The sequence below is a fragment of the Engraulis encrasicolus genome, chromosome 24 (genome assembly GCF_034702125.1).
Source record: "Engraulis encrasicolus isolate BLACKSEA-1 chromosome 24, IST_EnEncr_1.0, whole genome shotgun sequence".
NCBI classification, from domain to species: Eukaryota; Metazoa; Chordata; class Actinopteri; order Clupeiformes; family Engraulidae; genus Engraulis; species Engraulis encrasicolus.
The window spans coordinates 27199021-27211619 of NC_085880.1; the positions used below are offsets into that span (position 1 = coordinate 27199021).

The 12599-nt window shown below is 41.0% G+C and overlaps 1 protein-coding gene across 2 annotated transcripts; it reads right to left on the reverse strand.

Moving 5' to 3' along the window:
- Positions 1 to 1359: 1359 nt before the first annotated feature.
- eif4e1c (eukaryotic translation initiation factor 4E family member 1c) lies at positions 1360 to 12447 on the reverse strand. 2 transcript variants are annotated; one of them, XM_063191486.1, is made up of 7 exons: positions 12354 to 12447; positions 11168 to 11265; positions 9073 to 9168; positions 8729 to 8792; positions 7862 to 7975; positions 5023 to 5162; positions 1360 to 2622 (listed from the first exon to the last, which is right to left on the reverse strand). In XM_063191486.1, the coding sequence occupies exons 1-7, from the start codon at positions 12369 to 12371 to the stop codon at positions 2508 to 2510; spliced, it is 645 nt and encodes a 214-aa protein (XP_063047556.1). In that variant the 5' UTR covers positions 12372 to 12447; the 3' UTR covers positions 1360 to 2507. The 2 variants fall into 2 exon arrangements, with proteins under 2 accessions (XP_063047556.1, XP_063047557.1); XM_063191487.1 differs by lacking the exon at positions 12354 to 12447 and adding an exon at positions 12194 to 12344.
- Positions 12448 to 12599: the final 152 nt, after the last annotated feature.

The window sequence follows — 12599 nt, forward strand, 5'->3', positions numbered from 1 at the left end:
TCTACTGTCAAATTTGACCTTTTCATCAATATTTACAAAATAATGTACTAATATTTGTTGCAGCTAAATATGTCTATATCTGGAAATTCAAAATGGCAGACAATGGAGAAGATCCCCCTTTTCGTGTATTAGAAGTGTGATTTTCAGTTTTAATGAATACTTTGACTTTGATGGTGGTGGTCAGTATTCATGAAAAAGGTAACGTGTGAATAGGCAGCATGAATTCTGGAAATGAACTACAAATAAATATATTACACAGTGCACCTTTAAAGGTTAATTTCACAAACACTAATCCCCAGCATGTAGGCCTATGGTAGTTCAAATGTGCCCGCACATTCTGTTGTGAGATGTTTCACTGCACTGGAACCTATATGGCACAGAAAAGAAGTCATACTATTCTAATGGTCAATATGGGCCAACGGTAGTACACAGTAGAAATTATCTTGTGGGCCAAGTAAAATGTCATCCCGGTTGACATCCCTGCTGTAGGCTAGGTTAAGCAGGTTCTGGGAATACCTCCCAAATCAGGCAGTTAGAATGATTTCAGCCCTCACCAATTTATACAGTACACCATCTGTGAAAAGTCCTTGGGCTGCTTTTAAACACAACTCAAAATGAGACCCTGGTGACATGACAGCATACAGGGTGCTCCTTCAACCATGCCCTGGAGTCTTTACATGTGCAGGGCGTCCACCGTTGGCTGGTATTTGAACAGGGACAGGTGCGTGACACTGAAAAGAGGGAGTGGATTTTTTTCTCTCCAACTTAATACCCGTCATCACAATAGCTTCTTGTTGACTTAACTACCTGCAAAGTTTTGTTGCGTACATAAGGACATCACCTAGACCGCAATCGAATTTCTTTGAACACGTCAACAAGTAACAAGTCATATGGGCAGAGCAAATAATGCAATGTGTTCCCAAGTAGGTTTAGTCATAAGGCTGTAGTTGCAGGTGGTGAACCTTTTAATAGACCAAGTCCCTTGTTCATGTAAAATATAGACACAGTAGTAGGCCTAACGGAGTCGTTTCATTTGTCATTTGTAATTTTACTTTTACTTGAGAACATTGACATGTATTTTGTGTTAATTGAATTCAAGTGGAAAGCTTATCTTTAAAAGTAACTAAGTTACTTGTACAAAAAGGTACATTTCTTTAAAGTACTTTAAAATGTGTACAAGTGGATTTTTGGGCACATGCTTTATGAAGTAGGATTTAACAAAGTTAAGATATGTTAATTTAATTACAAATTTTCAGTACCTTTCCACTTCTGGTTGGTACACAATATAGTGTAGATACCTCAAACCATACAGCAAGAACATGCATTGTGTCAGAGTAAACAAACCACATGACACAGATGTTAATGCAAAGCACTTAATCTTTACTTGAAAGAAGGTAATATACATCCTGGAATTACAGATAAAAGATACAATATGAGCAAAATCATTTCACAATGAGTAGCCTCTCTTCATTCGCACTTATCCTCAAAATATAGCGAACGTGAAAAAAAATGTCTACAGTATTATTAGGAAGGAAAAAAAACAAGTGGAAAGCACACCTAAAAAGCAAGGGTGACCAAGGTTACTGTAAAATATTTTGTAAAAAAAGAAAAAAAAAAGTTTCTACATTAAGCAATAGTCCACATTTCTACCTTTTTTTTCAAAATGGAACAAAATGAAGGAGAAAAGTTTTTTTCTATTTTTTTATTATTATTATTTTGTGGTCTTCCTCCCACTAAATAGCTCAACTGCAATGCATATATCATAAATAGGTGTAGGTGGGGAAACACAAGAATTCAAAACATTTCTACAAGCAATTCCATTTTTTCTCTTTTAAGGAATTTCAGCATGGCTGAAACAATAGGTGGTCTCTCCAGGCAAAAATACCAAACATGGAGAGAGAAGAAACTCAGGCTAACTTTTACAAACCATTTAAGTATAGTCAGTCTGTAGGCGCATCTGCAAATTATGCCCATGCCAAACGCCTTCCAAAAAGCGATTCCGTGTTAAAACTACTGAGTGGCCCTCGAAACTTCCCGGTGGGGTGGACAGAGGAACGCTGCCGTTATGCCTTCTGATTGTAAACTCAAAGAGGTGACAACACTTGTAACACTTTGTAACATGAAGCACAAGAGAGGGAGAAGAACGAGAGGTTTAACTCAAGATGGTCTCTGGTTTTTAAGATGAATACAGTAACTTCTTTCGGTTGTGATGTGTGGTATTGGTTTTGTTTAGTTTAAACAAACTGAAAAAAAAGAAAACAGTAACATCTAAGCCCACATCCAATACTGGTTAATCCTTCAAAACACTAGGCAAAGTAGCATCTGCTCAATTAGCCTAAGTACAGAAGGATACAGCCAAAGGTTTATATGTTAACTATTATGCCCCCGCCCTCTCTTGCTCGTTCTGTTAAAAAAGGAAGGACACTACAGTAGTTGACAACTCAAGTTATTAAATGTGATGCAAACTGGTAATTTCGTAAACCTACAACAATCTGAATGAATCATCTTCAAACTGAATACATGTTCTTCGTTGTGGATCCACTTTTGCTAGAGGTGTCGTCGTGCGACTGGTAGCCGATGAGAGTTTTGATGGGAAGGCTCAAACGCTCTTTGTAATTTTGCCTGGAAGAAGACAATAGCATTGGTTATTGTATGACTATGGTACGCGTTGGAGAAAAAAGAATGTTCCCGAAAATCCCCTTTACCAACACCCTCGATTCAAAACAATACGTAGCAAGTTGGATATAAATAAAGGCATTATTCTAAATGTATATTTGAGGCGTAAGGCAAAACTAGGGATGCACCGATCAGCTTATTTTGGGGCGATCACCGATTACTGATCATCTAAATCATGATCTGCCGATCACAGATCACAGAAAGGATTGGAATCTTGGCTGAGTTTTTTTTATTTTTTATACATACCATCAGTAATCTAACTATCAATATTGATGTTTCCTAAATTGAAGTAGACCAATCATTATCACAATTTATGCACTGTATGCATTTCAACTAGCTCCAGATGTAACCTTAATGCAAAACAAAAAAGTTACGTGAGGAATTTAATATCTCCTGATTTGCCTTTTGCAGATCACTTGAAGCCAATTGCAGATCATGGAATTTTTTGCCAATATCTGCTGATCATGATCGGCGGCCGACTGATCAGTGCATCTCTAGGCAAAACATTAGGCTTTATTCAATCTCTGGCCGTGTCTCAAATGCCGCACTTGTGCACTTCGGGGCGCTCACGCTGAAAATTTCAGTTGAGCCAGTGCACTGAAAGTGCCAGGATGATCCCCTAACAATGGCGGAAAAATGCAGTGCTTGAATGATGGACACTGCACGCACTAAACAGCGGCCATGTTGACAATGACACGGAGGAAATGTGGCATTCAGTTCAGTAGAAGAGTTTGGTCAACAGTCTCCTAATTCTGTAATTGTTGATGGGACACCAACCTTTTCATGCCAACCAAAGTATTGTATGTGTGATTGTTGTCCTTTGGGGTGAAGGAAATGGAAATACAAGCACCAGACGCTGTGCACTGTAAACAGTAGCCAACTAATATTTTTGCGAGCTAATGCCATGCTCGGCCGTCACTTCCAGCGAGGGCACAGTGCTCAAATTTTTCCACGAGACTATGCACTAAAGACCTCAGTACACTAACAAAAGTGCGTCGTTTGAGACATAGCCTCTGAATCTACTTGATCTTAATGCGAGTATTCATACCCTCTGGCAACTAAAAGAAGCAGTTTAATTTTGTTTCGTCATCTAGAAGATGTACTTGCTTGATTTACAATGACGATTGTGGTATTTATCATTCAATAGTGTTGTTCCAAGTCAATGTATAGCAGAAATATGTGTAGATAGACTATTCATTTCACCTGCCTAATGGCAATAGAGGGAGAAATATGCAGATGTGCAATGTTTTAACATTAACATACACATCGTGATTAAGATGTCCATTCAATACCCCATCTATGAGAGACAAAAATCAAACCTTGCTTCTTTCATACCACAAGTGTTTGCAATTCAAATGGTGAGGTAAAATGAATAAGCACTTGCAATGAAGATACAATAGCTCCCTCTAGTGGCATGGCCTCAATGACCCCCACTTTCCACATCAAAATATCTGCTGTGAGCGCATCAATACATTCATCCATTTCTAAAGTAAGGCTTTCAGTACCAACTCTGTACATAACAAAAAGCTAAAATGGCAACACCTACTACCGGTAGTTATTTAGTAAGCATCTGCAAAAGGTAATGTAAGGATAGTTGCACTTCTTATAATAATTCTTAAATGTATATAATTCTGAAGAGATTTTTTTCCCCCCAGGACAATGCAATTTCAAAACAAAAAAAGTGTCTCTGCTTGGCTCACAAGCACCGACATTTTAATGGTGGATGACAGATGGCAAAGGGACTCAAATCTGCTGTAGTACGATGTTGTACGTTTCCATTACAGCTGAATGTCCATTTAATCCAGAGATGGGCAGCAAGATACTGTCTAGTTCCACATCAGAAACACTCAATAAAGGTGATTTCAATAATGAACTTCACCACTTGACTGCTGGCCAATCGTTGAACCGACTCATCGACACTAGGGATGTTAACCGGTAGCCGTTTAACCGATAGTCGACTCGACCAGATCAACGTTAACCGGTTAAAATTTTCTGCCACCGGTTAACTGGTTATAATAATAATAATTATAACAATTTCATCCCAAAAAGCCCCCAAAAACGATAATTTTGAAGCTTTGGTACAATAATTCAGCATTTTCCATCTAGCAACACTGGCTGGACATGACAGCAAAAAACAGTGCATGACAGCGCAGCAAAAAAAGAGGCTTATGTGATTTTTTTAAATTTTAAATTCAGTGCTGTGCATATCAGGCACGCGAACATTGTATCATTTAAGATTACCGATTAACCACCGGTTAATGAGTCTCAGTAGGCGGTTAAGAACTTTAAAAATGTTTCGACATCCCTCATCTGCATTGCATTGATGGGTCATGTGCACTCACTCACCCTATCGTCATGATTGCTTCCCTGTTTTGGCAGTTGCCGGTCCAGATGGCTATTTTGTCTCCTTTGGGCCGGACGTTCACCACTGCACCGCACACGTCATCGCTGGCCTCGTCAAACGACTCCCCGACTAAACACAAGAGCTAGATGGAGAGAGAAACAGAGAGGCACAGGCAAGTTCAGAGGTGGGATTCTAGAAAGCAGCTTTAAATACTTGAGTAAATGTACATTACCATATGCATTCCTCGGCCACTTTATTTAGGCACACCTTCACAATTCGCACAAACACCAAAATTGGGCAATAGACTATTGATACACACTACATAGTTTGATGAGTCTCAAATGCTGCAGTGACGCTTGGATGATGGGGTCAGAATTTGTCATAAACAAGATGAAAACATTGGTCGACCATGCCTTGAATCAAAAGTTGAGGCTGGTGGTGTAATGGTCTTTGGGATATTTTCTTGGCACATTTAGGACCCCTAGTACCAACTAAGCATTATTGCATAAGCCACAGCCTACCAGAGTCTTACTGCAGGCATTTAAGGCAGTTCTGAAGGCAAAAGCGGGTCCAACCTGGAACTTGCAAGGTGTACCTAATAAAGAAGGCGGTGAGTGTATGTTGCATTTACTATCCGAGACCTCTCCCCATTTTCGCCATGATGTCTCAAGTTCTACCGGTAATTTGAGGCTGTGAATGCATTGCAAAGTTCTCAAACATATTCAGAGCTGTCCGAAATTACACGAGTGAAGCCAATTAAGGCAGTACAGCAACACCCACACTGGTGACATGGAGTTAGGTGCATTGTCAAACTGCGCCTCAGCCGTAAATGAGGACGCAGGATAGCAGGTAATTTCCTGCAGTAACCCTCCAATACTAATATCCAACACCCTAACCACCAAGTCACGCCAACACACATATCCACTATGTGGTAGCTCTTTTCAGACATGTAATACATTCCCTACAAGAAGAGCACTATGGCAGGGGCAGTGTTCTACTACCAATTATTTTGAGACAATTTATCTGGAATAGACAGTGGATCATCTCCAGTTCTTCTCCAACTAGAGAGCAACTGGAGAGACTTGCACAGGACAGAGATGCGGCCTGTAACCCAGGAAATGGTACAGTGTACAAGTACAGTGAACCATACTTGAAATGGCACCCCTTACTCCCATGACGGCTTCATGCCACGTTCCAGACCAGTGAAATGAAGTGATAGGTGGGACTTCTACCTCGATTATTCCAGTCCCACCACCAGGCAGCTAAAGTGGGACTAGCAACTGCCACGATTAAAATTACTTTGAAGAAGTGTTTTGACTAGGGGTGGGCATAGATTCATTTTTTTAATCTAGATTAATCTCACTGTAATTTTGAAATTAATCTAGATTAATCTAGATTAATCTATATCAAAATGGCTCATTCAGAAATGGCGCGCTAGCGAAATAATGCCGGAAAAACCCCTTTTTTTTCCCAAAATACATCTCATTTTCAAAAAATGGTCATGTTGATACTTGGTGATGAAAAAAAAACGCACTGCAATATGTGCAAAGTGTGTCCAATAGGAAGCATTTACAGTTATACGATACTAAAATTTCAAAATGAACGGTGCTATAGAGGCAAATACAGATAAATCTATCAAACAATTAGGCTATTTAAACAAAATGACCTCAACAATTCAGCATTTCTAAGAGAGAGAGAGAGAGAGAGAGAGAGAGAGAGAGAGAGAGAGAATCTGCCACTGACTGTTAAAAAGAGCAGCGGCTCCTTTAAGAGAGGGAGGAGCTCTGCGCACAGTAAGCTCAGCAGCCCTCAGCAGAGGCAGGCTACTGGATATATAGAACCAATAGCAAAAAATCAAGCGCGACAACCGCGAGTTTTATTACCGTCTGACATGAGAATATCTCACTGAGTCGCAAATGCGCGAATCCAACACAAACATTCAGCGAGAGTATATTTGGCAGTTTCAGTTTGACAATCTTCAAAATGCATATCACGCGGAATATTTTGCTATTATGGCACAGGCAAGATTTCTGGAAGTTGTTTATGTGTTCCATGCAATGCGAGAGGAAATGTAGGCTATGTCGGGCTGGTAGGCTACTCACACACAATAATGTCTCTATGCTTCACCTCAAACAATAACATCTCTTTAGTCTACCACTTGTGAAAAAGCACTCAAACAACACCTACCACGGCAGAGGGATTAATGTTTTCAGCATGCAGACACTGTTCATATTTAGTAGGTCTGCTGAAGCAACAAGTGGAGAGGAGAAAGCGACTGGAGCGCAGTCTCAAAGCGTCTGTCAATGGAACGCTATGGTGATGTGCATACCAAAACCCATATTTTGAGAATAGATTAACGTGCGATATTTTCTTTATCGCGCGACAAGAGTCTCACATTATCGCAGCACGTTAACGCCGATAACGGCCCACCACTAGTTTTGACACAAGCCAAATAATGATTATTTCCACCCTTCGTTACCGTCATGTTGACCCAATTTCATCCCATAACGAAGACGTTGAGTTGAAATTATGTCTAAAACAACAGGCGGAAAGAGAATTAAAGTTTGTCTCAAGTATTGACGTTTGAAATAGTGGCTCTATGGGCACCGTCATCATCCTCAGACTTTAGTTTGTTGAGGTGGGAGTAGGGCGAGTTCTCCCCAGTTCACTAGTAGGGGGAGGTCCCACTTCGATTGGTGTTCCAGTGCATTTTTCTTGGTAGGTTGTAGGAGAAGTCCAACTATTTTATATTTGGTCAGGAACGCACCATTAGTACAGATGGTGTGAACGTTAACTAAGAAAACATTAATAAAAGTGTACGACATCACATTGCACACTCACCGTCTCCATCCAGTAACGGTCAAGGTCGTTGTGTCGCTGCTGTTTGCTCAGGGTCATCAGCCACCGGCCCCCGAGTTTGTTCCTGTCGTCCTCCCACATGGGTTTGATGCCGTCCTGTTATTGGGTGAGAGACGCGTCAGTCATAGCCTGGTTTTACTAGCCAGGCTGTGCCCTCCTAGTGACGAAACACTTTCAGCGTTGCAACTAGTCCGGTCAAGAGCAATGCAAGTACAGTACTTTCTGAGTTCCCGAAAATTCGGGAACTCCTCCCACTTTGTCAGTAAGCAAACAAATAATCAAACCAAGGGAGGCAGGTCAACCATGCCGTGTGGGAAATGTTAATTGTTATGCTCTTGGTCAGACGAAGTCTCGAAGAGATTTGAACGTCGATGATAATCAGGCTGGGTTTTACAACAACTTGTCTGGAACAGCGTAATTGACAAACGAATACAGGTGAGAGGGGTGAGGTGTCTGTTGACGTTTTAATGCGTGTTCCCCTTCTCTTGTCCCTCCCCATTCTATGGTTAGCGTGTTATCTGGTAACAAGCCCCCTCAGAACACCCGGCCCAGATGGAAGGTGGAAGGAAATTTGTTGGGACTGGAGCTTATGTCTGGCAAGGCCAGGCTATGTCAGTCACACCACAAGTCCAGTTTGCCAACTGCATGTCATGTTAAGATGCCAATTATAACCTCCGCCAATTCAGCTTGAGGACTGATCTTGAAGGAGAGACATTAAGTTACAAAAGTTTATTTGAGTATTCAGGGTTACTGCCATGGAGTCTGTTCTATATTTTATCGAAGAGAAGCCCAAACTTATGGAGCTGGAGTACGTAAATAAAACAAAACAAAATAAAAAAAGACTATTACCTTAAATAAGCAATAGTCACAGCCAAACCCCAGTTTGCTTGGTTGCTGTATATGGTTGTATAATCTGTGAACAAATTGGTGGAAAAATGCACAAGTTAAAACAAGGAAGTGAATGAATCACTTCCACTCATACATGCATATCAAACACTCAGTTCAAGATATATTGAAACATTATCTTTAATATTCTTTAATATATTGATCAATCCATAGAAGACCAAAGGACAATCTCAAAAAGAAAACCAATGGGGTGAGTTTATTTAAGATTTTGTAGGAGAGAGAGAGAGAGAGAGAGAGAGAGAGAGAGAGAGAGAGAGAGAGAGAGAGAGAGAGAGAGAGAGACTTACGCCCAGAAATCCTCTACTGTGTCAAATTTAGCAATCAGACGCAGATTTTCTGTCCAGCTTTTGCTCTTGTCATTCTTGAAATACCACAAGGCCCATCTGCGAAAAGACATGGTTGGCGTGAGCAAGGCATCCCCTGACTTCAAATATAAATTATTCACTCCTTCCGCTTCAGGGTTTTTTTTCTCTATTTTTAAACATTTCGGGTTGCCCCCTGAATACCCACACATTTGTTAAGACAGTTAACAAGAAGATTACAAGTGTGTGTGTGTGTTTTGAATAAGGGACACAATCCAAGTATAAAATAAATTGTCTGAGTAAAAAAAGAAAAACATTACAGCACATTTATTTAGAACTTTACATTCTTAAAATGCCTCTGTCATAAACAAGTAGAATACTAGCCACGTAGATGTTGATTTCCGTTGTTGGTGAGAAATATGAGCTCTAAACAGACAGCAGTGAATATGGACAAAAAAATACAAATTAATGCCTGTGATGTGCTGAACACATGCAGTCTGCCTTCCAACAGATGCAGCCATTGTTTACTGCTTTCCATTATAAGGCTATTTGACAAACCAATGAAGGGGATAGGGGTTGATGACGTTCACAGCCTCATTTAACCTCTGTCAAAGACAACAGCCTCAACAGGTCCAAAACCAAGCTTGCATTACCGCCACACCCAGTAGGTCATGGAGACCACATATCATATGGGCACAAAACATACTCACAGGTTATAGGAAAGGATGCCATTTCAATATTAACAGCTACAAAACCATCCACTTCCGCTGGCCATCACCAGACCATATCACAAATGAGATATAGTCTGGGAACGGTTTTTAAAAGCCCTGTTAATGATTCATCCACAGGTTTCCCTACGGAAACCTTGTTACGACTCTTACTCCCTCTAAATCAAGTTTGATGGTTTTCCTGGATAAAGTACCCGTATCCGTAACAACAGAAGTCACAATCGCACAAGTATTTGAATGGTAGTGTAAGCATATCACAATGGTAACCCATTGCAGCAATCCAACAGTTGGGGAAATGGCACAAGCCCTGACACTCTTACACATACTTCCCATAACTGAGGTACCATATTCAATTCCATTCAATTCAATTTTCTCTCAGTGCTTTAGAATCACCTTCAGAACCACCCTTTCAACATCCCAACTGCAAATGAGAAATGTACCTATGATTTGTGCTTTTGCTAGACGGTAAATAAAACCTCTATCGTCAATGACCTCCTGTCTCGCCTCACAAGTTCACAAGCAAAAGGAGAGGACGGGATGTCAGATATAGAGTTGTAACCCTAGACTTCAAAATCAGGTCAGGATATGACAGGAAGATTCAATTTTAATCAACTGCCTTAATACAAGGCAGGAAGCTTTAGATTAAACACAGAGTTGCTAGAGACTAATACCAATTATCTGTGTGATTGCCTATATTTCTCAACCTGTACCAGCACCTTCCCAGACAATCCCCACCTGAATGGACAAAATCCCTGGGGAAGGGGCCTTGTCATTAACAAGCACTTGCCGGTGTACAAGGAGTACATACTACAGAGAAGCAGCCGGCCGGTAGGCAGGCAGGCAGGCAGGCAGGCCAGCAGGCCAACCAGCAGCACACAGGCCGAAAGGACAGGAAGGTCTGCCTCAATGGATGACATCAGCACTTCTCTGCCCTGGCTGAATGACTGCTCAATGTTGCTGAGCAGAACAGCAAACAAAACTGCTGTCTGATTAAGGTCTTTCAACAAAAAAACCCACCCATGCTGACGTTTCTACAAAGGAACATCTGACTAACAATCCAATATCTAAAAGCTGGACTGCTCCTACACAGCCATAAACACTCTTGTGAGAACATGATGATTCACAGCCAATTGCACAAGAGAACTCAACATTACCCATCTTTAATAGCTTAAGTTTGAACCCTCACACAGGCACAACAGAGTGCTGCTAACCACACAAATTATGGGATTTCATACGATGGTTTTCAAGTCTCCCTACAGTGAAGTGATCACACATAATTTCAACTTTGTTCACATCAGAATAGTGACAGTGTTAAGAGCACGCCATTTAAGTCAAAGGCTCCCAGACATTACCTGTTTTGCAAAGGGTGTTTGATGTACTGCTCAGAATTAGGAACAACTGGTGGGGCAGTCGGTACGTCGTTGGCACCATCTTCAGTTTCGTTTCCTCGCTGAATGAAAGGAATCAACAAGGAACCAATGAATGAGTGAATAGGTGTAGTGAAGACTGACATTGTTGATGGCTGACATATGATAAGGGAAGCCTACAAACGTGATGTTACACGTTTGTACACTTCTCTTTCCATGCGCTAGCTTTTGTGTTAGCCTTTTGACAGCTCAGTCTTTGGGTATTTTACAAATTGCAAACACTCATTGTGGTAACATAGGCTAATGCGTAGAATCAAATGTCTACCAATATGGACCAGCATCCAATGGTATTCTATTTCACAAACACTGCTGTATTATTTTAAGGGTAGATGACGTTGTAATCTAAGGTGAAGTAAACTGTCCAACAAGTGCCCGTTCCAAAGTGTCAAGGCCGAGTTTTATCGTTACAGTAATCGAATGTGATCCTCAACATCAGTAGCAACACCATCGACACAGACAGTTCGTTACTCTCTTTTCTCTACTATTACTGAATCTACATCTCCAGATTGAATGACATGTCATGTTGAGCTACATATTGCGCCATGAAAACGGGTCTAATGTTGAACATCATTTCAAACCAGATGCGGTTATATTCGATTCGTCAGATCTACTGACTAGCAGTAGCACACTGAAGTTGATGGGAATTACAAATGAATTGGACGCCAAATAGCTACGCTAGCTAGCAAGGTAGCTTGAGAAACTAGCTAGCGCGGCGAAACACACACGTGTCTAGCTCAGGTTTTGTTTCAGATAACAAGAGTGACCCAAGACACCGTGATCATCAATTACGAGAAATCGCAGTGATCAATACAATGTGAGCTACAACAAGTAAGACCAACGCAAGGACAGAATCTTAACTATTCTGCTCCAGTCCCTCCCTGTCCACAAAGTCGCTTCCAATGCCACCCCTAAATCCATTTGAAAGCTAGCTAGCATTGGAGAACATCTTACCGGCGACATCACTACGGTCTTTAAGCTCTCACAATGAACTATTTTTAAATACGAACTGAGCTTTCTCTAAATACACGATTTGGGGAAATATCCGAATCAGTTCATCAGTTTCAGAAGGCCACCTAGGTCCCCACAATCCTGGAACCCCGTTCTCTCTTACCGGCTCCGAAGTCGCCATCTTGCCACTAAAATTCTCCTGGCCGCTCAACCGTACGTTGATGCGTCACCAAACCACAAACGTTACGCTCTTGAAAATCTACGGCAGCGCAGCCTAGAACTACGCTCCCTACGTAGTTCAGATCAAGCGCTTGTGATGGGGATCCTCTTTCCATCCAAGTGCATCAAAATAAGATACGACTTGAACGTTTCGACAGTTGTCATATCATAAAATACACTCAATTTCACG